At 44.7% G+C, this 27,768-nt stretch overlaps 1 protein-coding gene across 13 annotated transcripts; it reads left to right on the plus strand.

Moving 5' to 3' along the window:
* Nucleotides 1-27,453, plus strand: LOC142843141 (lethal(3)malignant brain tumor-like protein 2). 13 transcript variants are annotated; one of them, XR_012909582.1, is made up of 5 exons: nt 1-251; nt 1,576-1,709; nt 6,778-15,677; nt 21,533-21,623; nt 25,472-27,453. XR_012909582.1 is itself a non-coding variant. In XM_075960060.1 (3 exons), the coding sequence occupies exons 1-3, from the start codon at nt 36-38 to the stop codon at nt 6,788-6,790; spliced, it is 363 nt and encodes a 120-aa protein (XP_075816175.1). In that variant the 5' UTR covers nt 1-35; the 3' UTR covers nt 6,791-8,231. The 13 variants fall into 13 exon arrangements, 1 of the variants encoding a protein (XP_075816175.1); XR_012909584.1 differs by lacking the exon at nt 21,533-21,623; XR_012909578.1 differs by lacking the exon at nt 21,533-21,623 and having other exon boundaries at nt 6,778-6,860.
* Nucleotides 27,454-27,768: the final 315 nt, after the last annotated feature.

A 27,768-nucleotide genomic window follows, 5' to 3' on the forward strand; every position in this document is an offset into this window, starting at 1 on the left:
CCATCTTCCTCTAGGAGACGCCGTCTTCAGAGCCAATGGAAGAAGAGGAGGAGGATGACTTGGAACTCTTCGGGGGCTACGACAGCTTCCGAAGTTACAACAGCAGCGCGGGCAGTGAGAGCAGCTCCTATCTGGAGGAGTCGAGTGAGGCAGAGAATGAAGACCGGGAAGCCGGGGAGCTTCCCACCTCACCTCTGCATTGTTCAGCCCTGGGAACACTCGCTCCCTGGATGGAAGTGGTTCTGAGCCAGGTGACTTCTTCACAGTGCCCTTAAAGATGGAGGGGAGTCGGGAGCTTGTGGGCGAACGCAGGTGATGTGGGCAGAGCCATGCAGATATCTAAGGGACTGTCCTCGAGGGTCATTCCCTGTCCTGCAGTCTAGTTAGTATAATTCTCTGACACCTCATGTCTATTGTATCTATTCAGCACTTGGTAGGTGCCATTGCCTTAGTGTGAGTCGCCTGGGCATGAGGGCGGTGAGACCCACATAGCTTTTTTTAAATATAGTATGTATGCAGGGTTCTGCCTCCATGTATGCCTGCAGGCCAAAAGTGGGCACCAGATCTCATTATAGATGGCTGTGAGCCACCATGTGGTGGCTGGGAATTGAACTCAGGACCTCAGGAAGAGCAGCCGGTGCTCTGAGCTTCTGAGCCATCTCTCCAGCCCTGCAAACAGCTTATGGACTACAAGTTAACACACATTGTAGGGAGACATGCAGGATAGTGACCTTCGGGTCAGGACGGACAGACGGACAGACGTGGAGGTGGGCAGAAGGGAGTGGTCAAAGATCATCTGAAAGCCAGTTGACTCGAAGAGGTGGATCTTGATGGTTGCCAGTCCCTGTGTCAGGACTCCAGAGTGTGAGCAGTGTGTCCTGGGAAAGAGGCAGGCTCCCATCTGCAGACGGCCCCTCCTGTTTCTTCATGCTTGCACTCCTGGGCAATGAGGTCCGGTTTCCTTCCAACCATCTTGACTTCTCCCCCCATTTTTTCATCTTTCGCCCTTCTCAAAATCTGAGCATTTCAATACTAGCAGGAATCACTAGGGAGAGCCACTGGGCCAGGGGCTGGTTCATGACCCTGGCTGCAGATGGGTCCCCTGGGAAGCTGGTTAAGCACTTCAGATGCCCATGTCACTGGGGCCCAGGCCACAGCACCGTTTGACCTACAGTGAAGTCAAGGGAAACACAGCTTGTCCACTTGTCCCTGAGAACACAGAGCTACAAATACTAAGTGACTTCAGCACCTCTCTCTTGTCCCTGTCCTCTCTCTAAAACTTGTCACCAGGTTCTGCAGGTGTTCGTGTGGGTTTTCAGCCCCTTAGCACTGGCTCTTGCTGCAGGCCCAGGAGGAACCGCTTGCCATCTTAGGTGGATAGATGGAGTGGCAGCTGCTGGAGGGGCTGACTGCAGAGGCAGCATGTTGCGAGACTCACTCCTGACAGAACGACAGGCGCTGTCCTCCTCCTCTCACTCACATGGTTGACACAGTGCTCTGGACTCTGAGGAGCCCATGGGTTGGTCTGACTTGAAGTACTTATGTCTGGAGTCACGTGCCGGCTTCTCTTTCTAGCGGTCTGTGAGATGTGTGGTATCGTGGGCACAAGAGACGCTTTCTTCTCAAAGACCAAGAGGTTCTGCAGTGTCTCGTGTTCTAGGAGCTACTCCTCCAACTCCAAGAAAGCCAGTATCTTGGCCAGACTGCAGGTGAGAGCAGCCACTCTTGCCCTTCTTGGGGTCCTAGATGCTGAGCTGAGCCATCACGTTATTGGAGGCAGACACATAGTCAGTTTGGGGAACTCATCTCTAGTGGTCATTCGAGGTACGTGAGACCTTGCCTCAGAAAGCACCACCCACTCCTTTCTTTTCTTTATTCTTTCTTTCTTTTTTTTTTTAAGATCAAAAGAGGGTGTCAGGTACCCTGGGACCTCAAGACTTTGAGGCAGTGGAGGCAGCTGTGAGCCATATAGGTGCTAGGGACTAAACCTGGGTCCTCTTAACCAGTGAGCCATCTTACCAGACCCCTATTTAATTTAATTTAATTTTGTTTGTTTGGGTTTTCTGGGGTTTTTTGTTTGTTTTTTGTTTTTAAGACAGGGCTTCTCTGTGTAATGGCCCTAGCTGTTTTGGAACTAGCTTTGTAGACCAGGCTGATCTTGAACTCACAGAGATCTGTCTGACTTTGGGAGTGCTGGAATTAAAGGCATGCGCCACCACACTTGGCTCCTTTATTTTATTTTTGAGACAGGGTCACACTATATAGCTCCGGCTGAACTAAAACACACTATGTAGACCAGGCTGATCTCAAACTCACAAAGATCTGCCTACCTTTTTCTCACCTGCCTCCCTATTGCTGGGATTAAAGGCATGCCCTACCATGCCCAGTAATTCCTATTTTAAAAGGCTCAAAAACTTTAAGGTAATGGTTCTCAACCCTCCTAATGCTTCAATTTAATGCAGTTCTTTCGGGGGTTTTTTAGTTTTGTTCTGGTTTTGTTTTTAGCTTTTCAAGACAGGGTTTCTCTCGCTTTGGGGAATGTCTTGGAATGCTCTTGCAGACCAGGCTGGCCTCAAATTCACAGAGAGTGCTGGGATTAAAGGTGTGCGCCACCACCACCCAGCATTTTTTTGGGAGGGTTGGGGTGTTGAGACAGGATTTCTCTGTGTATTCCTGACTGTCCTGGAACTAGCTCTGTAGACCAGACTGGCTTAGAACTCACAGAGATCTGCCTGCCTTTGTCTCCCAAGTGCTGGTATTAAAGGTATGTGCCACCACGGCCCAGACAGTTCTTCATGTTGTGGTGACCCCCCCCACCATAAAATTATTTTTATTGCTACTTCATAACTGTAATTTTGCTACTGTTATGAATCATAATGTAAATGTCTGATATGCAAGAGATCTGATATGTGACCCATGTGACAGAGTTGTTTGGCGCTCCCTTCCCACAGAAGGGTTGAGAACTGCTCAGTGCATGTGTGCCTCTGCTTAGCTGGGTGTTGAATGGACTCCCAGCCTTTGTCATGTTGCTTAGTTATCCTGTGTAAGTGAGCTTTCCCTGAGCCCTAATGAAAGCTCCCCAGCATGCTCTGGAGTAGACATATGAACAGAGGTTGCCTGTGGGTTTGGAGAGTTTCTGGCTTCTCTGCAGCCACTCAGTTGTAGCTCTCCAAGGAGCTGGGAGCATGGAGAGAACTGCAGGGGAAATGTTAGCGAGAGGCTGGACAAGTCAAAGGATGACCGCAGCCTTCTGTAGCCCTCCCCTGGGTGTTCTCGCTCATCATCAGTTTTGTTTTGTTTTTGTATTTTCTGTGTATGTATCCCTGGCTGTCCTGGAACTCTCTGTGTACACCAGGCTGGTCTCGAACTCACAGAGATCCGCCTGCCTCTGCCTCCCGAGTGCTGGGATTAAAGGCATGCACCACCATCACCCGGCTTTCTCTTTTAGACAAATTCAATCTTGTGTAGCCCGGGGTGGTCTTGACATCACACAGGTCCTTCTGCTTCTGTCTCCTGACTCCTGGGACTAAAGGTGTGGGCCACCACAACCTGGCTTATATGGCTGACTAGTGTGGTGCTTTGCCCTCTAATCTTCAGGCAAGCTTTGTTTATTAAACACAAATAATATACCGCTATAGTAACTATCTATTTCTGATAGAAATCATGGCACAACCCACTGGTGGAGAAAGTTTTATTTGGCGCTCATGTCCTGCTCAAAGTCCATCATCAGGGAAGTGAGGGTAGGAACTCACTCAAGAGCAGGAGACAGATGTTTAGTGGTTCATTCTTCATGGCTGTCTGTCTGCTTTCTTACACAATTCAAGACAGCTTACAGGGGTGGAGACACCCACAGTGGGCCTAGATCTCCCATATTAGTCAGCACTAAGAAATGGGTCCTGTAACCTGCCAGCAGCTGCAAAACCCCAAGCCAGTATCAGATGCTCAGCAATTAACCCTCTGTGTTTTAAAGACATCTTTCTGTGTAAATGGATGTCTGTGGGAAATCTCAAGAGACAGGTCCTAGATGTTGAGAGACTTATGGCAGGAAATTTCACCGTCTGGTTTTCTGTCTCCCAAACTTCTAAGGTGAGAATAAAACGTGGAGGAACAAAGAGCAGCGGGGAAGGAAGGGAGGCCAACAGGAAGCGACATCTATCCTTCCATGTGTAGCTTTGGCTGTAGGGAAGATCGTAATCAGCAGGAGTTGAAACATAGCCCTGTGTGTGCATTAGGGCCTTTGCCGTGGGGAGGCAATGTCTAGAAGAACCAGACATTTGGTTGTTTATGTATGAGATGGTTTGGCTAGAGGGTGTGTGTCACCTAGTAGGGCTTTATGTGTAAGAGGTGTTTGCCTTTGGGTATATGGTACAGAATTAACAAAGATACCAGGGTCCTAGCGTGAGAGAGAGAGAGTGGGGGAGGAAAAGAAAAGAATGAAAGAAGGTAGAGAGAGTTGGTTTTGAATACAAGGCCAGGAACAGCCTTCACAACCTATGTGTATCTGTGACAGTGGATGTAGGGGCAGAGACACCTAGCATGATGTGACTCCTAGCGTTACATGCATGTTTGGAGATTTGCTTTACAGGAGGAATAAATGAGGTGGACACAAGACCTAGGCATGTACGGAAGCCATTGACTGTAGGGAGCATACCAAGGTGTGCCACTCCAAGGGAGAGTTTTCAAGCAATGACTCTTAGACATAATGGTGTGTGCATGGGTGTGTGTGTGTGTGTGTGTGTGTGTGTGTGTGTGTATGTATGGGGATTTGGCTGAGGAGGAGTGGATATGTGGAAAGCCTACATGAAAAGCTGAGTGTGTGGATTTGGCAGGAGGGACTAGTAGGACTTGAGTTATAGCCATGAGTGGATTGGTGAGGCTTCATCTGTTCCTGAGAGAACAGGAGGGACAACATAGCCAAGCACACATGTGAGCATGTATGTCTGTTTGTGTGTCTGTCTCTCTGAATTTTGGTTTTAAGTTAGTGCACATCTAGCATGCTCTAAGACCAATGTGCAGGCAGAGCAAAGGCTGTGACAGAAGGAACAGCTGACATGACATGACACCCACCCTGTGTTCTGTCATTGACTGTAGACGCCAGCATTACTCTCAGGACCAGAAACCTATGCATGTATGTGGGTGGGGCTTTTGAGGTAAGTGTGGGGATACCATGTAGGACATGAGCCCTAGTTTTGTTCCTATCTCTGTCTCTCTCACTCTCCTCCCCTTACTTTTCTCTCGCCTCTCCTCTCTCCTTCTCTCTAAATATCTCTATTTGTGTGTGTGTGTGCCAGAGAGAGAGAGAGACAGAGAGAGAAAGAGCCAGAGAGAGAGTAGGGTTAACATGTAAGGTAGGTGCCTGCAAGCTTACACCATCCTTATGTATATGGGTGTAACTGGCTATAGGGGAGGAGACTCTTAGCATGACAGGACACCTTGCCATGCATGTGTATTTGAAGTTTTCCTCTAGCGGAGGTATTTCAGAGAAGGACCTGACACATAGTCATGTACCTGAGACTCTATTAGGAGGTAGACCTAGCAGACACTGGCACTAACTGTACATCCAGGGACTTTGATGTTAACGGAGGGAATCAAAGAACGTGATCCCTAGTCCTATGTGTATCTGTTTATATGTAGGGTATTTGACTATTCTTAAGGGAGTCCCTGGCAGGAGCTAACACGTAATACCCATTGGATGGGGTTAACTGAAGGTGGGGGATTCGTAGGGAGACCTGATATCCAGTGTATAAGAATGTGGCTGTCAGGTAGGGTTTACCTAGCAGGATCTGAAACCTTGCCCTATGTCTTTGACATTGTGGTGGTAGGGTGTCCAAGAGACATAAAGAATAAGAATGTGTTGCCATGAGGATCAGTAAAAGGGGGTGTCCTGCAGCATCCCATACCTAATGGGTAGAATTAGTGTCCATCCAGGCCTGTTAATATACTGGATTGGCAGTGGTTGGTCTGATATCCACGGGTACCACTAGGGATGTATACCTAGACATATATGTGAGGCTGCCTAGGGGAATGTGTGTGTTTCAAGGGCCTTCAGCTACCATTGTAGGAGTTATCATGGCCTGAGTGTTTGGATACCAAGGTTTGATATCCTAAAATTTATATGAGTTGATGTCATGAGGTATCACAGGGTCTGGTAATTAACACTGGAGAACGTCACTTGTGTGGTAGGATGGTTTCCTGTAGGTACCAAATAATAGCAGTATGTTTAGGGTAGACTGGCAGATCATTGGCCATGGCCCGGTAACTAGACACTTAGTGGGGTTAAATGAGTGTCATTCAAGGTCCATGCCTTGGTAGACATACAAGGTGTAGGGACTCGATTGCTCAGTAGGGCCTGATACCTAGCAGCTAGTATGTGGTTGAATGGACCTTCTTCATGAACCAATATTTAGGAATGTATCTGAGGTTGTGTGTGGGGGAGGCAGGGGTTGTTCAGCAGGGTCTGACAGCTGGCAGAGCTCCCTTCTTGGGAGATCCAGTCAGAAAGAGAAACACATTCATTACTCAAGGCCCTTCTGAGATCCTTTCTTAGCCTGCTCACACAGGGTTTCTGGGTTATCTGAGAGGACAAAGAGGCACAGGTCATGTTTTGCAGTGTCAAAATACAGAGGGGTCTAAGTTGGGCAGGGATACAACAGTATCTAACCATTGGGAGGCTTTCCCAAGAGGCCCTTTTGGTAGATTCTCCAAATCCTGTCAGTAATTCAGGTGGTTGTCTGTAGTTGGAAGTTGGAAGAGCAACCATTTCTTTGTCCTCCACAGAGTGTTCTCATGACGTCCAGTGGAGCCTCTGAGATCCTCAAGAGCTCAGGCAATGGCATGCCAATCTTCCGGGAGACGTAGAGGTGAGGACAGACTCCACATTCAAGGTCACTAATGCTCAGTGTGCTCATCCTCAGGTGAGGAATTTCAGGGTCCATGATTCAGTTTGTGGCCCAGCACCTATAAGAGAAGCCTTATTTTAACTAAGGATGAGGCTGGCAGAGAGATTCATTCACCAGTCCTTATCCTGTGGACTTTGGAAAAGGGCAGCTTTCTTTTTGGTGGGATTTGGGGCCTAATGAGGCAGGGTCAATGTCGATTTTCTTATGTGACCTTCCTAAAAGGAGATCTGATTGCAGGGATTGGTTTGTCCTGACTTCCCTGCTCCTGTCCTGTGAAAGGGTTCTATGGTCAGGGAGGAAAAGCAGGTTCCCAGCAACATGTCTATATCTGGGCACTGTGCTTCCTGTACCCCATCTCATTCAACACTTGCCTAGACGACACAGGATGCACATACGGTGACAATGAGCTTTGTCCCAGAGCATGTCCAACAGATCCTGGAGATCTGAGGAGAGAAGGGCGGTCAATGAGAGGTCTGGGGTTGACCTCTGAGGCTGCAAGGGACCCAGGCTGCTACCACAATGGTCATCGTATCTGGGGCCAAGGAATTAAAACAGGGATCCAACCAGTCACACACTGTCCAAAGAGCAAGCCAATGAGCATCTCTGGGACTCAGTTTTCCCCACTGCAAGGGAAACAGTACTGAGCAATGTTGGGATTGTGTGTGCAGAGATCTGGGTACAAATAGCTGGTGTTGACTGCACCTCTTCCTGTTGCCTCCATCAGGGAGACAGTGAGGAAGGGGGATGTTAAATGTGTGAGCCTGATCATAAGCTGACTGAGCTCAGGTAACAGTCTAAAGACCACAACGGGCTCCCTCTAGTGGCCAGCAATATAAAAAGAGCACATTACACTCACTGGGCCTCTTGGATATCATGTCTGCATTCTGAGATTCACATTGTTAGAGACCATCACATGGGCTTGGGGCCCCTGGTCCACTTGGGCTGTCTCTTCTGAGATTCCATAACCTGGTCACAGTCCCCAAGTGTCTCTGCCCAGGCACTGGTGACAGTAAAGTACATCAGGACTGACTTGCCTTAGTGGTCACTCACTGATCAACAGATCAGCCAACTGCCAAGGAGGAAGCAGGTCAACTTCTCTGGGCTGGTTTTCCTTCTCGATGTGTGAACCATCCTGCTCCCGGCGGTGGAACTCAACATAGACTAAGTCACTGTGGAGTGAATGCCATCTATATCGTGTGCTGTGGTTATTATAATCCCCTTGTGTGAGATGTTCATCTTCTTTGTTTCAAACTGTACCTCCCCAGTGATTTAAGATCAGAGGAGAGAGATGTGCTACCTACACCAAGTTTTCTCAACATCCCTCTGAAGCCATGGCTTGCGTGTTGTTTCTCATTCTCTTTCTCGTCCTCTGTAACACATGCTCAATGACCACTTTCCCTTGGGATTGAGGGAAGCATTTCTGGCCAGCTTTAAGCTTCCTAATGCATAAGGTAGAGTCAACTTTAGACCAGAAACCAAACACATCTCAACTACCACAGGTTGGTGTATAGTGGTCTTGTGATGCCTTCAGCCATGTGCTGCCCACAGATGAGCCTTGGCCTTCAACCCCTTCAGAGTGGCCTTCCTTCGCTGCACGGAACAGCGATCTGCTGTCAGGTGCACCTGACAACACTTTAGACAATTAGCCCAGCAGGACAACCAAGCAGACAGCTGAGCTGAAAGTCCTAGCTCTACGATCAACAAGACTGCCTAGGCCTGACCCCTGTGACCAGTGGGACCTGGGTATTAAGTAGGTGTGAGAGTGCTGGCCTCTGTGTCCTAGTCTAGGTAAGCCCTACTCACTTCCAAAGTGGAGCAAAGTCCCGGCATTCCAAAGTGATGCCCATTTTCCTCCAGTTGGCTGTCACTTGCCTGTCAGGGGAAAAATACAGTTCTCATAAAACTCCCTACAGTGAGGCTTCTTCAGAAACACGGTAACCAGAGCTGCACACAGTGTGACTGTGTCTTTTCTGATGGCCAGGAAACAAGGATAAAAATCCAGCCAACAAAACCGCAGGGAGCAGAGGCAGATGGAGGAGGGGAAGGAGCTCCCTTGTCTCATGTGGGGAAACATTTCACTAGAACCAGAAACCTGAAGAAGCACACAAATTAATGAGTTCTGCTGAGATATTCCCTTGCAGAATGGTCCACAGGGTCTGCACATTCATGGGCAGCTTGGACATGGTATTGGCTCAAGTTTCCCTCTGTCAAGGATGCTGTGATGGGCCAGCCCTGGACATTTTCCCTTGAAAATTATGGTGTCCTGGGGAGAAACCTGTGGCAGATGGCTTACCTCCTCTTCTGTTGGACAGAGACCCTTTATACTGGGTACGTGGGCACCCTGCCATCTGGAATTCCTCCAATGCTCCTACTTCTGAGTCTCAGGCCACGCTTGCAGTCTCCTTCCGGTGTCTCCTGATGTCCAGAGCTTATCACTTTAAACAATAAGGACCCGTGAGAGGGGTTCTAAGGGAACTGAAACATGCAGCTCTCAGTCTCCACTCTCCTTACCCACTGAGCTTCCCTCTCCCCATGGCTCCTCCCCTCTGTCTCTTCCATCCCGTCCACATTCCTCCCTCTGCAAACTCTTTCCTGCTGCCTCTGCAGCCTCTGTCTCTCACCCTCTGGTTCCATCTCCAGCTCAACTATGTCACTTTACTTAGAAGCAGGGAGAGCTGTGGGACTGGAGATTCTGATGTCAGATTTGGAAATTTACACCCATACAGGGAAACAAGTTAATGGGACAATTGCAAAAGACACATGACTGTTTCAAATATGAAAAACTGGTGAAAAAATTGATGACATAACTATCTGAAGATATGGGGAAAGGGCACATGCTCAGCAGCAAAAGTCAAATTTTGACCTTTTGAGAATGCATGTTTCTTAATAAGGCTCCATTATGTGAGACAAGCAAGTCCCCAAAGCAAAAGAGATCTCTCTTCTGTCATATGGAAAATCTGGAGGTCTGTAGGAGATGGAACATGAATGACAGAACACTGAGGACACAGAATTGGACAGTGGTCCCCCAGGGATCGCACACAATGGGGAGGGGAATGATCACCTCTACCCTCACAGAGTCCAGTGTGTGCTGCAGAGTCCGAGTTGTTCTGTATCAGGGCTCCGGCAGCTCTGAGATCCCCACTAGACAGCAAGAAAGAAGAAGGTTCAATGGTCGAAAAACCAACCCAAACCCAGTAAAGAAATCATGGGGCATCCATGACCAAGTCCAGTAGGGAAAGCCAGCAGCCAAGTGGACTCTATCTGTGTTGGATGAGGAGGACTGGAAGCTTCTTTCTAGGATTTGTGGCTTCTTGCACTGCCTCTAGCACTGGTGTCCATAGAGTTAAATCTCTGACTTCAAAATCCCAAGACAGGAGCCCAGTGTCACAGTGACAAACCTTGAGACTTGTTCTCAGGGCCCAAATGGAGAGAACTCAATCACACCAGGAAACCAATCTGGACCCTGCTGATTGGTCAGTTTGAAGTCATATGACTTGTGCCAAGATTCAGGTGGAGATTCTGTAAAAACACGGTTGGTGCATAGACTTAATACTCTATGCCTTGTTCCCAAGGACGTATCAGCAATGGCACATGTCCCCAGCCCACTGCCTTGTGTCCACAGAAGAACTCCTGATGGCACTTCTTACCTCCAGGTGTCTGTTCATGCTGGACATAGACTTCTATTCCGAAGGTTATGTTAGATCTTTGCACCCTGTTCCTAGTCCATCGTGGATGAAAAAACCTTCAGTTCAGTCCTGACCCTGTCAAGACGAAAAAAGCACAGAACTGGTACGATTCTGCATCAGCTGTTTCAAGGAACTTACCATTGACGCCATACAGCTGTTTGGAGGAACTTACCATAGACGCCATACAGCTGTTTGGAGGAACTTACCATAGACGCCATACAGCTGTTTGGAGGAACTTACCATTGACACCATACAGCTGTTGAAGCCAGGCATGGCAATGTGCATCTGTAGTGCTGCCCTCAGGAGGCAGGGGTACATGGTCGATCTCTACGAGTTTGAGATCTGCGTGCTCTTCATAGAGAGTCTCAGGATATCCAGGACTATATTGTGAGATCCAGTCTCAAAACATAAAATATAAAATGTGGATTCAGGAAATTTCCCTATCTCATTTCCAGAATTCAACAGAACCCTCAACCATTTCACAGCCCTGGCTTCACTGATAAGCAACAGAAACAAGACCTGACCCCAGCTGATGCCCATTAATTAAAGTTGCTCTCACCCCCTAATCCTCTGCTTCTTGTTCCGTGTGCGTGGGACTCACCAGATTGTCAGGGTAATAGAACGTACGTGACATCACAAGATGGCTGCTGTCCTGCTGGGCTGAAGATCAGGCCAAGTCTTCACTATGCACCAGTGTTAGCTAAAAGGTCAGATGGTCAGGATGGAAGCCGGATGCCAAGTACCACAGAGAGATGGTTCCTCCCTTGCCACACCTCCACAGTCTCTCCGCCTCCCATTGCTCTTCAGTCAAGCGAGTCAATGGTAACTTTCTCTCTGTGTTAGGGGTGTTGGCAGAGGCCACCTCATGGGATCCTTTTCTTCACGACATCAGGACCAGGCTTCAGAAACTCATCTTTTACCACAAACAGATACTTACTGCAATCAATCTTACCTTCAGGGGATGATGTGCATAGATATGGCCCTGGATTACCCGTTGAGTTCAGTTCCCCTTGGCAGCTCAGCGAGCTGCTCCCTACCTGGAAGGTGTCCTGAAAAACAGTTCAGACCCCACACTCACCATCTTCAAACTCCACCACCGGCTGTCATCAGGGGCTCTATGATGACCAAGATCTCCTTGTGCACATGACCCCTGTGGCGGGCATTGGTCATAGAGACGTCCCCTGGCTGCTGGCCTTGTGAAGACAGAACTCACATCAGACCTGGCATGACGTACTTACATTCCCACGATGGAGCAGAACAATGGTAATGTGAGGTCTAATGTAGGTTATAAATCCCTCCATGAGAAGGGAAAATGATGCCAGATTCCTGGATCAGGCAATGGGAGGCAACATGGAAAGCCTGGATGAAGGAGCCTGTGAGAACAAAGACACAGATGTCACCAGACCTGCCATAGGCCATGTCAGACAGGACCAGGGGAGGACTCCAATTATGATGGAGCACCGTTCTGTCCTACCTTCATCAGTAGCCCCAGTCAAGAAGGCCTTTCCAAGACCGCCTTACACTTTTCTACCTTGACACATGCCAAAACCTTCAGAGCAGAGACTTTCCTCCTCAAGGAGGCAAGAAACCAGAGTTCCTACTCTGTGCTGCAGGAGACATTTGTTCCTGGTCTTACTTCTTCAAGACCCTACCCAGCAAAACCTTCTTTTCTCCTGATTCATTTCCAGGTTAGTGCCTCGGGACAGACACTAGCCCTCTCTCTGCAGGTCCTCTCACTTCCTCTTTATCCTCTCCACCTCCTTTTCCCCTGGTCCTCCCCCATTATCTCCTCTTCCCCACTGCTTTTATGCTTCCTGCAGTTCTTCCTAAAGACAGTCAGAGAGCAATTTGAGGGTGATGGAGAGATCACAAAGGACTGAAGCCTGAATCCTGTGTGCAAGCCTGTCCTATCGACAGAGGCCGGCTATTAGATGCTGGTGAAGCCTGGTCCGACAGGATCCATGAGACAAGGGAGGGAGGCCTTCAGTGTTGATGCTGCATGTGACTATGCAGAGATGCCCACCAACAGTGCAGGGCAGCAGGGAGGTGGAACTGAGACTCTATAGCGGGAAGATGGACACCAGAACCTGTAGCCCTGACATATCATCACAGGACACAGCATCTGACCTGATCCTTCAGTTACACACCAAGACAGTGTTTCAAACAGGTCATCGCACTCCCTCTCAAAAAAAAAAAAACCCAAGGGAATAATCAAAGTCCCTCTCTAGTGACTTTGACAGAGAGGAGATTCTCAGCACTGAGGAAGATGGAAATCCACTGACCAATAGGCCTCCCTTTTCTCCTGACACACCCTAGCTCAGTAGAAAAGATCAGACTGAAATTTCCAAGGCAGCATCCTACTTGTGTGCCTTGACAATGCTGGAAACCTCAAGAAGGCCCTCTGATGCTCATGGCTGGTTGTTCCCTCTATGCTCTTCAGGGGAGGTTTCTCCCTGCTCTAGCTTTTCCAGGGCCCCTGTATCAGGTCAGCACACCCATCTCTTTCATGTCATTTGTTGATAGAAGTTCCTCAGGACAGACTGTATTCCTTACTCTACACCAACTCTCATTTCCCCTTTTCCTGTCTCCATCCTGTTTCCCAGTTCGTCCCCTTTATCTCCTTTCACCCATCTCCCTCCTCCAGAGACTCACACAGGTCTCGCTGTCCTTTCCAGAACACAGTCACAGATTAAGGTGGAGAGGTTAGAGTTATCGAGATGAGAGCAGCCCAGATTGGTATAAAGGCATGCCTGGTTATAGAGTCAGCTGTTTTACATGCAATGTGAGTGGCCTCACAAGCACAACCAAAGCTAGGGAGGTAGAGGGTCCTCGGGAAGCTGTGCCTATGACCAGCTCTTTGTACAGCAGCAGTGCTGGAGCTGGAAGAAGCTGAAGGAGAAGCAAAATCACAGTTGATTCCCAGTAGCTGGAGGATGGATGCAGGAGTCTGTGGCCCTGGGTTGGAGGGACTGGCACTCTGGAGATCTGTCCTGACTTCCTTCATTAGCAGTCACTCCTCACCAGGGCTGGAATTCTATTAGGCCATTTCAATTTCCACACTGCAAAGCAGAAAGAGACAAGAAAGCACCCCTGTTAGTAACTGTGACAGAGAAATGTTGGGTGCCATAGTTCCCCTTCCAATTCCTCCATTCTGAAGCTTTGTCCTCTTTACCCAAAATCCCCTCCCTTCCTTCCCACCCTGTGGTCCACATGCTATGCTATCTGCTTCAGGCTCAGCATTGTGGGTATTTACATGAACAGGAAGACATCTTAATCTCTGTGCCTTCTATGTGGGTTCAACTTGTCATTTATAAATGATATTGAAACGACACTGTGAAAATACAAGGGAGGAATCCTTCTGGGTGACCAAACCACCTGCACTCCACGTAGGTCTCCACTGTCCTCTCTTTTCTGTGAAGCCCCTGACACAAGGATCCAGGACTCACCATGGTGTGGTCAGGCAGCAGCAGCAGCAGCAGCACAGTGCTCTCAGTGCCTGGGAAATTCTCTTCCTCACCAGTTTCCAGCCCCGGAATGGCCTGGATCCAGATGTTGTGGGTGCCGCCTGGGACTGGTCACTGGAGATGCCTTGCCCCGTGGATGGTTCCTCTGTGAAGCCCAGGTTCACAAACCCAGTGAATGTTCCATCCAGAGTTGATTCTGGGTAGCAGAGATTGCCAGGCTGACTGTCAGCTGAATTCCTGTTGACTGCAGTGTTCTCTGGAGTAGAGTTGATGACATCAGCCATAAAGGCATCTTTTTCTGGGTCTGCATTACCTGAACACGGCACCACCTCCATGCTGCAGGATCCCTTGAGCATGGTACAGCTTCTGCACCTCCTGAAACTTTCTCCCAAACCCTCTTTGTGCAACTGCCTCTCCCCAGCAGAAAGAGCTGGTTCACTAGCTCTCCTCTTCAAGGCGGCTGGGAGGCTAAGGGGAGCTGCATGGGTCACATTTAACCAGGTCTTATTCAGCATATGGCTATCTCCACCTGGTTCAGTAGCTCTCCTCATCAAGGCGGCTGGGAGGCTAAGGGGAGCTGCATGGGTCACATTTAACCAGGTCTTATTCAGCATATGGCTATCTCCACCTGGTTCAGTAGCTCTCCTCATCAAGGCGGCTGGGAGGCTAAGGGGAGCTGCATGGGTCACATTTAACCAGGTCTTATTCAGCATATGGCTATCTCCACCTGGTTCAGTAGCTCTCCTCATCAAGGAGGATGGGAGGCTAAGGGGAGCTGCATGGGTCACATTTAACCAGGTCTTATTCAGCATATGGCTATCTCCACCTGGTTCAGTAGCTCCCCTCATCAAGGCGGCTGGGAGGCTAAGGGGAGCTGCATGGGTCACATTTAACCAGGTCTTATTCAGCATATGGCTATCTCCACAGCTCAGTTGGTATTTGATGATATTCATGGTGGCTATTACATTATTTGGCTCCCTGTGCTTTAGGGAAGAAACAATCTCTTCACAGGTATAGCCGATAGTACACATAGTCTCCACGACCCTGGGAAGGAGTTCCTTAGTGGCTGGTGGTACATGCTCTTGAATGGGGCCCAGCCATGGTCGTTCCACAAGCTGGCATATTGTTATTCTACACAAGGTGGGGACCATGAGTAATCCCGCAATTATAATATGGCAGGGTTTTGATAAATGGTAAGGAATGGGACACATGGTGGTGGTGATGAGCCTGTGCATAGCTTCCATGGTGGTTTCTACGTATGGAAAATGCCCTGTGACCAGGGTGTATAGGACGATGCCCAGGCTCCACATGTCACCTGCCAGTCCATCGTACGGTTTCCTTGCCAAGATCTCTGGGGCCCAATAGTGCAAGGAGCCACAGATCTCCTCCAACATCTGCCCCTCTGTGACTTCAATTGCCATACCAAAGTCACAAAGCTTTGCATTTCCTGCTGCATCGACTAGGATGTTTTCTAATTTAATGTCTCGATGTGCGATGCGTCTCTGGTGGAGGAAGTGCACTGCTGACACAACCTGCCGGAAAATCGCTCTAGCCTCCTCCTCCTTTAGACAGCCCAGCGCCCTGAGGCAGCTTGTCAGATCTTCTCCTGCCACATACTCCATGATCAGGTAAGTGGTTGTCAGTGTGTCGATCATGTGGAAAAATCGAACAATGTTCCTGTGTTCTACAGACTGAAGGATGTTCACTTCAGTGCTGATGTCAGCCACACTGTTGGTGTTTTTCTCGAGGACCTTGACAGCCACTCGTGTTTGAGTGGGCAGGTGGCAGGCCAGCTTCACCTCCCCGAACGCACCACAACCTAGGGATAGTAAGATCTTGAAATCCTCTTCAAGAGTGTCCTCTTCCATGTTGGTGGCCATGGTGTTTTGACCAATTTCAACCACTTTATCTTGTGGGAAATTTCAGAGTCACACAATGCTAAAAACAAACAAATAAACAAACAAACAAAATAATCCATTCAGTTTTAGGATGGATGTTTATAACTTTCAGTTCTCTCTTGTGAAATCTAGATATTCTAAGCCACCTAGTGATGCTATTCAGTGATATAAACATACGAGGAGCTCAAGCCCAAAGCAGTAGATGAAGAATCAATGGAAAGTTCCAAGTTGGAATCAGTGAAGTGGGCACAGGAAAATCCTGAGATTGCTGAAGGAATGAGCTGGTTGTTTTCAAAACTGTGCCACAATGCAAACCCCTCACAACAACTGATCAGGAGAGAGCAGATACAAATTACATTAAAAGAAAATCGATGTTGTAACTGATAGAACTATAGTCCAGAAGGCCTTTCAGTGATTTTACCGTTTTATACACCTGGAATTTAGAAAATATGTAAGGAAATTTTAGACGTGTGAATATTGAATTAAGATACCATGAAAGCTCGTAAACACATCAGGCATAATGAACAGGTTTGGAGTGTCATCAAAACAGCTCCAAACACAGCAGAGACCAATCTCATGGAATCCCTGAATCATTCAGAACTTTCCAGAAGAATGAAGACCACGTTTATAGAATATACTTCCAGAAAGAGAAAGCAAAGGAAGACATGGAACTCACCCCATGCCAGTGTTACCCTGATTCTACAATCAAATAACTCAATGAACAGAGCAAGTGGAGGCTCCTCTCCTTGATGAACACAGATCTGGACTCTTTTTTAAAAAATATTTATTTATTTATTTATTTATTTATTTATTTATTTATTTATTTATTTATTATGTGTACAATGTTCTGTCTGTGTGTATCCCTGCAGGTCAGAATAGGACACCAGACCTCATTACAGATGGTTGTGAGCCACCATGTGGTTGCTGGGAATTGAACTCAGGACCTTTGGAAAAGCAGGCAATGCTCTTAACCGCTGAGCCCTCTCTCCAGCCCAGATGTGGACTCTTTAATGAGATTCCTTGATACTGCACATCCATCTCAGCAACACACTAAAGGGTCAGAATGGCCTCACCCAGGAGCTGAAGTAACATTTGTAACAAACTAATTGATCAACACCACAGCATAGACGGAAACTCTGGGGTCCACACTCAGCACAGGGAATAGTGAACGGTTGTGTTATAAGCAAAGAGCTAACACTAGGTATAGTTTTCCCTGAAACAAAGCTGGTCCACAAACAGATGTAGGATCTCCTTTGTCTCTTCGATCTCTTCTGGGTCATGAGGAAGGTAGGGATTGAGCTTTTGTAAAGTCATAGTGTATGTCATAAAGATGTAATGGGGAAACCAAAATAGTGCAGGGAAATATGATCAAAGTACAGGTAGGCATGTGTGGAATCTGAATCATTCAATTGCTCATTTGTAAGATATATAAATTATATATATTAGTGAAATATATATTATACTTATTATATAATTGTGATTATAAGGTATAATAAATTCTTTAAACTAGTACACTTATATATTATAATATAATTAACATATATTATTATAGACAGTGTTTATGAGTATTATAATATATAGCACATATATTACACCTAACATTGTATACTATATATCATATAATTACAGTACCATAATTATATAATAAATATTATATAACATGTAGCATGCCATATAATTTATGTATATATCATGTAGTATGCAATATGTAGTATATAATTATTTCTAATAAATAGTAAAATGTGTTTTACACAAGAAAAAATAAACCAGAGGGAAATAAAAGACTGACTTTTTAAAAATCAAATTGGGTAATAGTGAATGATGAAAGAGATAATATAAGAATAAAATACCCCTGGAAAAAAGCAAAAAAAAATAATATAATCTTAATGTTTCTTGTTGTGCCATGTTCAGTTGCTATCCCTAGGGAGCCTGCTCTTTTCTTAAGGGAAACTGAGGAACAGTGAATCAGGCAGAGAAAGAGGGTTGGGGACAACTGGGAGGAGTGAAGAGAGACGATGATACAGTCAGAATGTACTGTAGGAAGGAAGAATAAATGAAATGCAAAAGGGAAAAGCATAAATATAAAGCAACAAACCTAATCCCAGTATATAAATAAACAAACTGGAAATCATCTTCTACAATCTCAACAACAGCAGTGCGCCACATGTGGTTCCATAGTCCAGAAAACCAAGGAAGGGACATTTTCAAACTCTTTTCACATGGAAGGATTATTCTAATTCTCAATCCATATAAGATATTTGAAAAACATTCTAGTATCAGGCAATGTCCTTGACTGACAGTCTGGAAAATCCTAAATGAGAGTAATAGATAGCTCACATCAGTTCAACACCATATTAATAAGTTCGTACTTCATGATCAAGATGTCTTTAATCAGGAACACTAAGGATCAGTCCACAGGTACAAATTGTCAAAGAGCATAGCACACTAAGTCCTGTAATCAGACATCAATAGAATGAAATGCCTAGTTGAGGAAAAAGCTTGGAACTAGAGAAAGTTATTAGAAATATATCAATTCCACAAACAAGTCAATTCTACAAACAAAAGTTTCCCGTAGATTTTGTTTCCCACAAAACATGAGCAGGAAGGAAAGGAGCCTTTGTATAATGGGAAGTACTTGTCAAATTCAGTGGGTGGGGAAGTGAAATATAGCAGATAAACATGATTAAAATAGAGCACAGACAGATATCAAAATCATTATCAAATTCCTCATCCTATAGAGTTAATGTATATCACTAAATTTATAAAAAAAAACAGAAGAAGGTAGACAAAAATGACCAAGAAAAGAAGTTGATAAAAGGAAAATATGTTGAAATGAAGAAAAAGGACTTATAGAAAAAAATTAAAATCCAAACCAATAATGTAAATATATAATTAAATGCCAAATACCAAAAGCCTAAACTGAAAATTGGGAGACAAACTCACTATGTCCAGTTACAACAGGTTGGGGAAAAGACCAAGTATATGAGAACAAATGGAGTCCAACTGCTCTCCCACCAACCAACTGATTCTCTGAAGTACAAACAAAACCAGTACAGGAAGTGCCTTTTATTGGCTAATATCAAGAACTCCTTGTGATGTCACATGCAATAGACCAATCAAAGCTCAGTTAAAAATAAAAACACAGTTGTTTTTTGAAAAAATATTTCAGTTTACATTCTTGCCCCTAAAGACAAATGCCCTTAGCAGAGAGGGCTGCTATCCATCCCCAACCCACCCGTTACTCTCCCAGGAGTCAAGATAGACTCATTGCTGTCACAGTCACACATTGACCATATTGCTCTCACCCACCCCTGAATAAAATCAATGAGCTTTTCAAGTAGCCTAAATTCCAGATCCCATTCTCTGACATATAGCTTAGGTCTCATATTAACCAAGTCTGTTTCCTGATATTGCAGCAACTCCCTTTGTCATAGAAACCTTGAAATTCATGGAGACATACTTTGTTGGGTTGGAAAAGAACTTCAGATACCCACTGAGTGTCAATCATTACAACGTTTTGTCTCAAGGGAAGATATGCCCTAGCTACACTGTCTTTCTATAACCTCTGGCCATTTTCTCTCTGACCTGCTGAAAACAGAAAATACATCCAGAAAGGAGTGAAATAATAAATCAAAACAAAAATAAGTCTAGGAAATAAAGCTAGACAAAACACTATGAAATAATTGAGCATTATGAAAGACTTTTCAGTGACCAAGACAATTCACTGGTGGATTCTATAATCTTAACTTAAATAGCAATGTTCTCCAAATATTTCAGTAGCCTATCAACATGAGGGAAGGAATATTTTCAAATTTTTTCATAAAAGATGCATTACCCTTATTTTCAAACCAAGTAAATAAAACTTAAAAAGAGCACAGTATCATAATGTAATTGAATAACACAGATTAGAAAATACTTAATGAGAGATAATTCTTAATGAGAATTAAGAATTATCTCTCATTATCACACCAAGTTTAATACCACATTAAGAAGACCATACTTTATGTTCAAGATGTCTTCACACACACCTGACACATGGTATAGAATACATACAACATTATAGGTAATTCCAATAATCAGACATCAAATGAATGAAATGCCTTTTGAGGGAAAACTTGGGACTAGAGAAAGTGTTACCTCAAATATTCCAGTTTTACAAACACAAGGGTCACATTTTGTTTCCTAGGGGTTATGAAGAAGCAGGGGGAACAACCTTTCTCCATTTGGAAGTTCTTGTCACACTCAAAGGATGGGTAAGTGAAATAGAGCAGGTAAATATGATCAAAATGCAATACAGGCAGATACAGGAAGTCATGGTCAAATTCCTCATCAAAACCAGTTAATATGTACACTAAATATGTAAATCACACAAAACATGAGGAAAATGATAAAGAAAAGACGTTAATAAAGAGAAAATTGGGTGAAATGAGAAAAAAAGAACTTCAAGTAAAACCAAAGCGAAAACCATTGAGGTAAATAAATGAATAAATAGATACCAAATGAATGAATCCTGGGAGATAGTCTCACTACGTTGAGATCCTCCAGGTTTTGAAAAGTCCAAATCTAGGAGAAACAACTGAATCCAACTGCTCACCCCGCAGACCCAACTGCTTCTCTGAAGAACAGGGACAAATCCCAATCTTAGGTGGTGCCCTTCTATTGGCTGATGTCTAACTTACCTCACATAGAATCCATGTGATGTCACATGCAGCGGTCCAATCAGGGCTTGGCAAAAGTCCAAAGTGACTTTTAAATATTTTATCTCATATATTCATGTCTCCAGCCACTACATTGTGAGTTTGAGGCCAGACTGGTCTACAAGAGGGAGTTCCAGGACAGGTTCTAAAACTACAGCGAAACCCTGTCTTAAAAAATCAAAAAACAACAAAAAAAAGGAGGTAGAGATTATGTAACCTCAGATTTATAGAAACATGTGTCAACGTAATGAGAGCACTAATGGCATGGACATGAGCAGGGAAGTACAGTTAGTTCTATGGCGTTGTCATCTCAATGTCCTCCTGACATGTCCTTGCCTCTCCAAGGAGCATCAGTGCAATCTTAAGCGTGTTTCTATAGTTAGCCAGTGTCCACTCACATTTTAGGGGACAGAGAGAGGTAAAAAGTGGTTCAACCTAGTTCCACAACCCAAGCCCATCTCAATCCATAACAATTTTGTTGTGAGTTCTCTGTGGATTTCAGCATGAAAGACCTGACATGAGAGATTGTGGGAACTTCCATAGATCACCCTCTAAATGACCCTGCCCTGTCCAATTACTCTCTCCAGCAGAACATTTCCTCCTCCTCTTCCTCCATGTCTGCACAGCCCTCATCCTGGAGTCTGTATATGCAGACAGCCGTGCTGCTGCATTCACCAAGTCTGGCATCTGGGTATCTACCTGCATGGGTTTCTTATGCCTCCAGCTCCTGTGATGCAACCTAGAACCATCATTATTGCTTTCTCTCAGAAGCACCAGCATTCTCCACAGCAGACTCCCCTGTTCTCTTCTTGGCTTCCACAGTACTTGGGGTCAAAGTCCAATGCCTGGACAAATCTCTTGTCTCTAAGCCCAATGACTGTCGAATAGTTCTCCTTTTCTCCTAACAGAAAGAACATCAAGCAAGGCTGGACTCCAGGGACCAACTGACCATAACATCCAGATTGGCACCATCCCACATGTATGTCTTTGGCACTTGATGGCATCCCTGTTACATGCCGCAACATTGTACAATAGCTAAGTGCTCAACCGTCATTCTCGAGTGACTTATCAGAACCAAGGGCTCTGATAAAGGTTAAACCAAAAGGCAAGGCTTTTTATTGTTATTGCTGTGTGAATAAAGTGGCTGTCTTCTTCTGTAGATTTTCTCTGTACCTGACTCCTTTTCTGTTATATATTTGGGAATTAATTCCCATGATTCAGAACTGTTTCATGAAAACAGTTTCCCACTGCCAGGCCTTCATTCCTCTCTCCTAGGTAAACGCGGATCTGCCTTCCTACAGTTATCTTTATCAGCAGGCACTTGGTCAGTGCTTAGGGTTCAGGAGAGCATTCCATTTAAGATATCCACACATCTCCAACAAAACAGAATCACTGCCTATCCAAGCTGCTGCTCTTCATTTCACCACTTAAAAGATTCCTAACTCTTGATGCTCACTTTCACCTCAGTTTACTGGTGACTATAATTCATGAAATTTACTGCTTTAAGTGTTTTACTCTTAAGCCCAATTCATAATTTTACTGAAAATAAAACTTTTAGCTCTTTACTAACCACTTAAAAATATCCTTCCCTGATGGAGGAAGGTCCTTGGTTAATTAATAAAGAAACTGCTTGGCTTGATAGGTTAGAATATAGGTGGGTGGAGTAAACAGAACAGAATGCTGGGAGGAAGAGGAAGTGAGCTCAGATGCCATGCCGCTGCTCTCCAGGGCAGACACGATGAAGCTCAGACCCAGGATGGACGTAGGCTAGAATCTTCCCAGTAAGCGCACCTCGTGGTGCTACACACATTAATAGAAATGGGCCAAGCAGTGTTTATATGAATACAGTTTGTGTGTCGTTATTTTGGGGCATAAGCTAGCCAGGTGGCCGTGAGCTGGGTGGCAGGAACGCAGCCTGCAGCTCCTTCTACACTTCCCCTCTAGAATTCCCTGATGATTTAATTCCTTTCTAACTAACATTCTCCATTTCTAACTAACATGTCCAAGTTCACTGGACATATACTAGCCACTCCCACCATAGAGCTGCCAGCCACAGATCTATCTCTCTCCCTCTGTCTCTCTCTGTCTCTCTGTGTATGTGTGTGTGTGTGTGTCCGTGTGTATGTGTGTGCATGTGTTTATGTGTCTGTGTGAGAGAAAACTCTTCTCTGATTTTTATGGGCAACAGAATTCCAGTCCTGGAGCCTGATAAGCCTGGGAAATTGTTTTTTATAAGGGTACATGTGACTGGGAATGTTTGTAAGGATTAGAACAAGGAGGAAGAGGGATGAAAAAAGAAAAGAATAAAAAAACATGGACAGACATCCTATTGTAAGTAAATTTCTTACCCTTTATAATTCTAGACACCTTTTAGCTTATTGTGGTATCTTTATTGAACCCTGAGAGGGATCCCAGGAGCTGGACTTGTAGGGACCCCATTACATCCCAATCCACAGTCCCACAGAAGGACACCAAGTGACACTAGATCTTCATACTACTGTGGAAACTCGAAAATCCTATACTTATGGAATTTTAGAATCATTTCTGAAAATCTAAATATCTCAGTGTCTTATCAAATGGCAATGGGGGCAGCTGTGATGTTTTTCCTGGTGGGAACAGGTGTGTTGGGAGGTAAAGGCTTTCACACTACAGTCAGGGACTAGTTAAGACTCAAGACAAAGTTCACATCCAGAGAGGTGACACTTGGGAGCACACTTTCCTTTTCAAAGTTATTTTTTCTGTAGCCTTTCCTTTCTCATTCTTCCCTCTTTCATCTGTATGACTTTACTCAACAGCCAGAGGACACCACAGTGAGATGCAGAACCATGAAAATGTCCACGAAAGCTGTGGGCAGCCATGATGGAGACCCACTGATCAGGGCCCAGAGAGAACTGGAGCATTAATACACAACTGAACAGAGTCAGGGTGGGGCCACAGAACCCGGCTGTAGGTTCAGCTGAAAGAGACAAAAAGGGTTTCAACCCCCAGCTATATAAGCAGAGCCCATCCTGAAGATCAACTAAAGAATGACTCAGTTGACCATTGACATGGCAAGAAATGTCGCCCAGGGAGGCTGCCATATAAGGGATTGGGATGTTGAAAAGACCTTTGCTTCAGAGACAATTGCACCTGAGGGTGTCGTGATTATTATTATTATTAATCACTTTATTTTTCATAGATGTAAACTGTCTATGTGTTGTACGATGTTTTACAGTCTTGGCTTTTTGAGGGGTCTACCACCCGGTCCCCAAATAAACCATACACTGTGGCTTATTCTTACTAATGACTGCCCGACCTTAGCTTGACTTGATTCTTGTCAACTTTTCTTTGAAACAATAAAGAAAACAATCTTTTTTTTTCTATACATACCAATCCAAGTTTCCACTCCCTCCCTTTCTCTCATTCCCTTCTCTTACTCTCTGACCTCATCCCCCATCCACTCATCAGAAGTCACATTGCTCTGGGGAAGGTCCAAGTCCCTCCCTACCATATCGAGGCTGAGCAAGGTATCCATCCAAAGAGAATAGGTTCCCAAAATACCAGTACAAGCAGTAGGGATAAATCCTGGTGCCACTGCCAGTTGCCCCTCAGTCTGCCCCAGCCATGCAACTGTCAAGAACATTCAGAGGGATTAGTTTGGTCCTATGCTTGTCCTTTCCCAGTCCAGCTGGTGTTGGTGAGCTCCCATTAACTCAGGTAGACTGTTTCAGTGGGTGAACCCGTCATGGTCTTGACATCTTTGCTCATATTCTCACTCGTCCCACTCGTCAACTGAACTTTGGGAGCTCAGTCCAGTGCTCCGATGCTGGTCTCTGCCTCTGTTTCCATCAGTTTCTTACTAGCCTCATAATGGCTATCACATGTATAAAAATCTCTTTCCTTGCTCTCATCTCTGTCCTTCCTCCATCTTGACTATCCCGTTCCCTCAAGTTCTCCTTTTCCCTCCTCTTTCGCCCTCTTCTCCCACTTCTCCTGTCCGTTCTTTCCCCACCCCTATGTTCTCATTATGTCAGGCAATCCTGTCTGTTTCAACTTTCAAATTGAATCTATATATGTTTTTCTTAAGGTTCATCTTGTTTCTTAGCTTCTCTAGGATCGTGAACTATAGGCTCGATACCATTTGTTTATAGCTACTATCCACTTATTAGTGAAAACATACCATATTCATCTTTTATGATCTGGGTGCCCTCACTTGGGATAGTGTCTTCTAGTTCCATTCATTTGCTTACAAATTTCAAGATGTCATTGTTTTTTACCACTGAGTAGTAAATGTATAAATATGTCACATTTTTTTATCCATTCTTCCATTGAAATTGCCCACTTTTCTAAGTTAAGTTATCCCATCTACTTTTTGCCTCTGGGCTTTTATCTTTCTCTATTTCTCTATACTTTACTATCCTTCTTACTCCATGGCTGGCGGGGTGGCTGGGTGGTTGGGCCCTGGTGTTCTCTCCTTGTTCTCCTGCATGCTAACCCTGCCTACCTTTGCTCCTGCCTCACTATTGGTCATTCATCTCTTTATTAGGATCATCAGGTGTTTGGGGTAGGCACGGTAACACAGCTTCACAGCATTAAACAAGTGCAGCATAAATAAAAGACACACACCTGAAAATAATATTCTCCAACAGCCACCCATCTCCATCCATACCACACTGCCTAGAAGTCACTTAGCTCTATGAATTACTGCACCAGTTTCTTGTCCCCTTCTGAGCTCTGGTGCCTAGTTCTTTCATTATGTTTCTCTTTCACTGCCTGAATTCAGAGGCCATAGCACCAGTGTGCTATTATCATGTAGCAATTATACTTCTCTTTTCATTTATGTTATAGATGTGAAGCTTGGACCTCTGATGTGACTCTCAACAGCTGGAATAGGTGCTGTCTCCAACACCGTTACTGGATTTAGGGACTCTATTTGTTATACTGGGTTACCTTGCCAATTTGTTGTAAGGGGTTTATCATCACTGTTATAGGGTTGGGTTTGGGGTGTAAATTTTATAGGCTCGGAGATCTACTTTCGAAAAAAGAAAAAGATAAAAGGGGATATAAATATGATAAATTATAAAGGTAGATTACTGAATCAATTTTTAAAAGGAACTATTAGTTTTAAAAGTTTTACATTGGTTTTACTTTTTAATATTATATACAAATTTTGTATATTGAAACAAATTTGAGATTAATTTCGTTAAAGCATATTGTACATACATTTCTAAATTTTTTTCAAGGTATTGTACCTATACAGCTCATTTAACAATTTAATTCAAATTTCTAGTCCTTGAAAATTATTTTTACCAACTGTTTAGGATAATAAAGAAATAAAGGTTAATAGTTAGTCACTTAGTATAAACAAACTTGTAGTCACGTTAGGTATGTTTTCAAGGTAAAACAAAAATGTAATTTAGATAGATAGGTCATCTTCAAACACTTCAGAGATCTAAAGAATATGCATTGAAGATGTTTTAATAACCTACGTATTTTTTATGACAATGAGACGTGTCTGCTCCCCGAAGCACCAATCTACTTCAGAGAAGACAATGGGCATCAAAGACACTCCACATGGAGTTTACTTTCTTTGTGGAAAAAATAAACCACTGGGCAAGAAAATGCCCATGCCTCAACTGCTGACATTATGTTATCCTAATCAGACAAGCAGGACACAAAATATCCTGCTTCACAGAAAAGTCTTGTCAAATATGCTAGGCCTGTAAGCTGAAGATAGATAGCCCAACGTTGCAGAGGAACTTTGGGTGACTGTCCAGGCAGTGAGCTGTTTCTGTCATTACATTTTTTGGAAGGCACTTGCTTGCACTTTCTGCTTACTCAGTTAATATTATTTCTTTCTTGGTTCTCTGAGGGGTTGAAGATTAGATAGCTATAGTTACAGCTTACCAGACACAAAAAGCAAGTTATGATAGAAAGTAAATTGGGTATAAGACTTTGGACTCACCAAGATAGGATAGATATGAAATGTTTTCTCTGAATTTGTCAAATGCAAATGGCCTAGACATTGTTTACGTATGTTTTGCCTGTATATATTATACATAATTATTGTACTTATTGTATATAGTTTTCTTATATTAGTTATAGCCTTTTTATTTTTTCGACAATGTAGTGGCATTTCAAATGTATTTTAATAAATAAAGACTGACTAAAGATCTGAGAGTAAAACAGCCTCACTGGTCAGCCTTACAGACCAGATTATGGTAACACACAGCTTTAATCCCAGTAGCCATAATGGCACACACCTTTAATCCCACCCTAGGTAAGGCCACCCTAGTTGCCTTAGAAATTGGGTGGTGCGTGCCTTTAATCCCAGCCCTAGAGAGGAATATAAGACAGGGGAGACAGCTCTCAGAGACAGTCTCATTCTGAGATTCTGAGAGGCAGGATCACCATTTTGGTCTGAGGTTGAGGTAAAAGCCAGTGGCTGACTGTTACTTTCCGAATTTTTAGGTTGAACCCAATTTCTCTCTCTGAGTTTTTATTATTCTTGCTTCATCTTGTCAGGTACTGGAGTGGGTTTTGTTTTTTTCCGTTGTCTGAATGTCCTAGTTCCCGTCACTGGTGCTCTTTCTGTCCATGTCAGCCAGGGTTCACTTCTGTTGCTTCCCACCCAAAGAATCTCTGCTCACGCAGTGCTACAGCAGAATTGTGTCAAGTGCAGAATCATGGAGGAAGTTCAGTCATCAGCTGCAGGGGACCTTCAGCCCTTGGTGCCTGAGGCACTTGGTGCTCGGGGGACATCTAGGAAAGGATGTGAAGCTGGAAATAGATGACAGTTGACCAAATTTGGTACATGCTACTCAGGTGAGAGGTGAGAAGATGAGCATGACTTGAGGAGAAATGGAGGAGGCATCTAACAGTAAATAAGCTCTTTACGTTATCTAGATTTCAGGTCTGGGTAATCCCGGTGTGTGTTGTCTTTATTTATTTTCAAGATGTTTATAAAGAAGGTTATTTTTATGAAATTCAAAGCATGTTTTTAATACTCAAAAAAAGATATGGATGCGCCAGCTGCAGGCCACGGGGCTCAGTCTGATGAGCAAGCAGTGAGAAGTCTTCAGCAAGGCTGTAGGCACAAGAGGACTCCCTGGGCCCCACAGGCTCTGAGGAGTCACAGGACATAT

This window comes from Microtus pennsylvanicus, chromosome 2, assembly GCF_037038515.1.
Source record: "Microtus pennsylvanicus isolate mMicPen1 chromosome 2, mMicPen1.hap1, whole genome shotgun sequence".
Taxonomy (NCBI): domain Eukaryota; kingdom Metazoa; phylum Chordata; class Mammalia; order Rodentia; family Cricetidae; genus Microtus; species Microtus pennsylvanicus.

Bases quoted from the DNA above. Each gene is read 5' to 3' on its own strand.
- LOC142843141 (XM_075960060.1), top strand. From the start codon at position 36: ATGGAAGAAGAGGAGGAGGATGACTTGGAACTCTTCGGGGGCTACGAC. The intron at 252-1,575 runs GTGACTTCTTCA...TTCTCTTTCTAG, and splicing joins TGGAAGTGGTTCTGAGCCAG to CGGTCTGTGAGATGTGTGGT.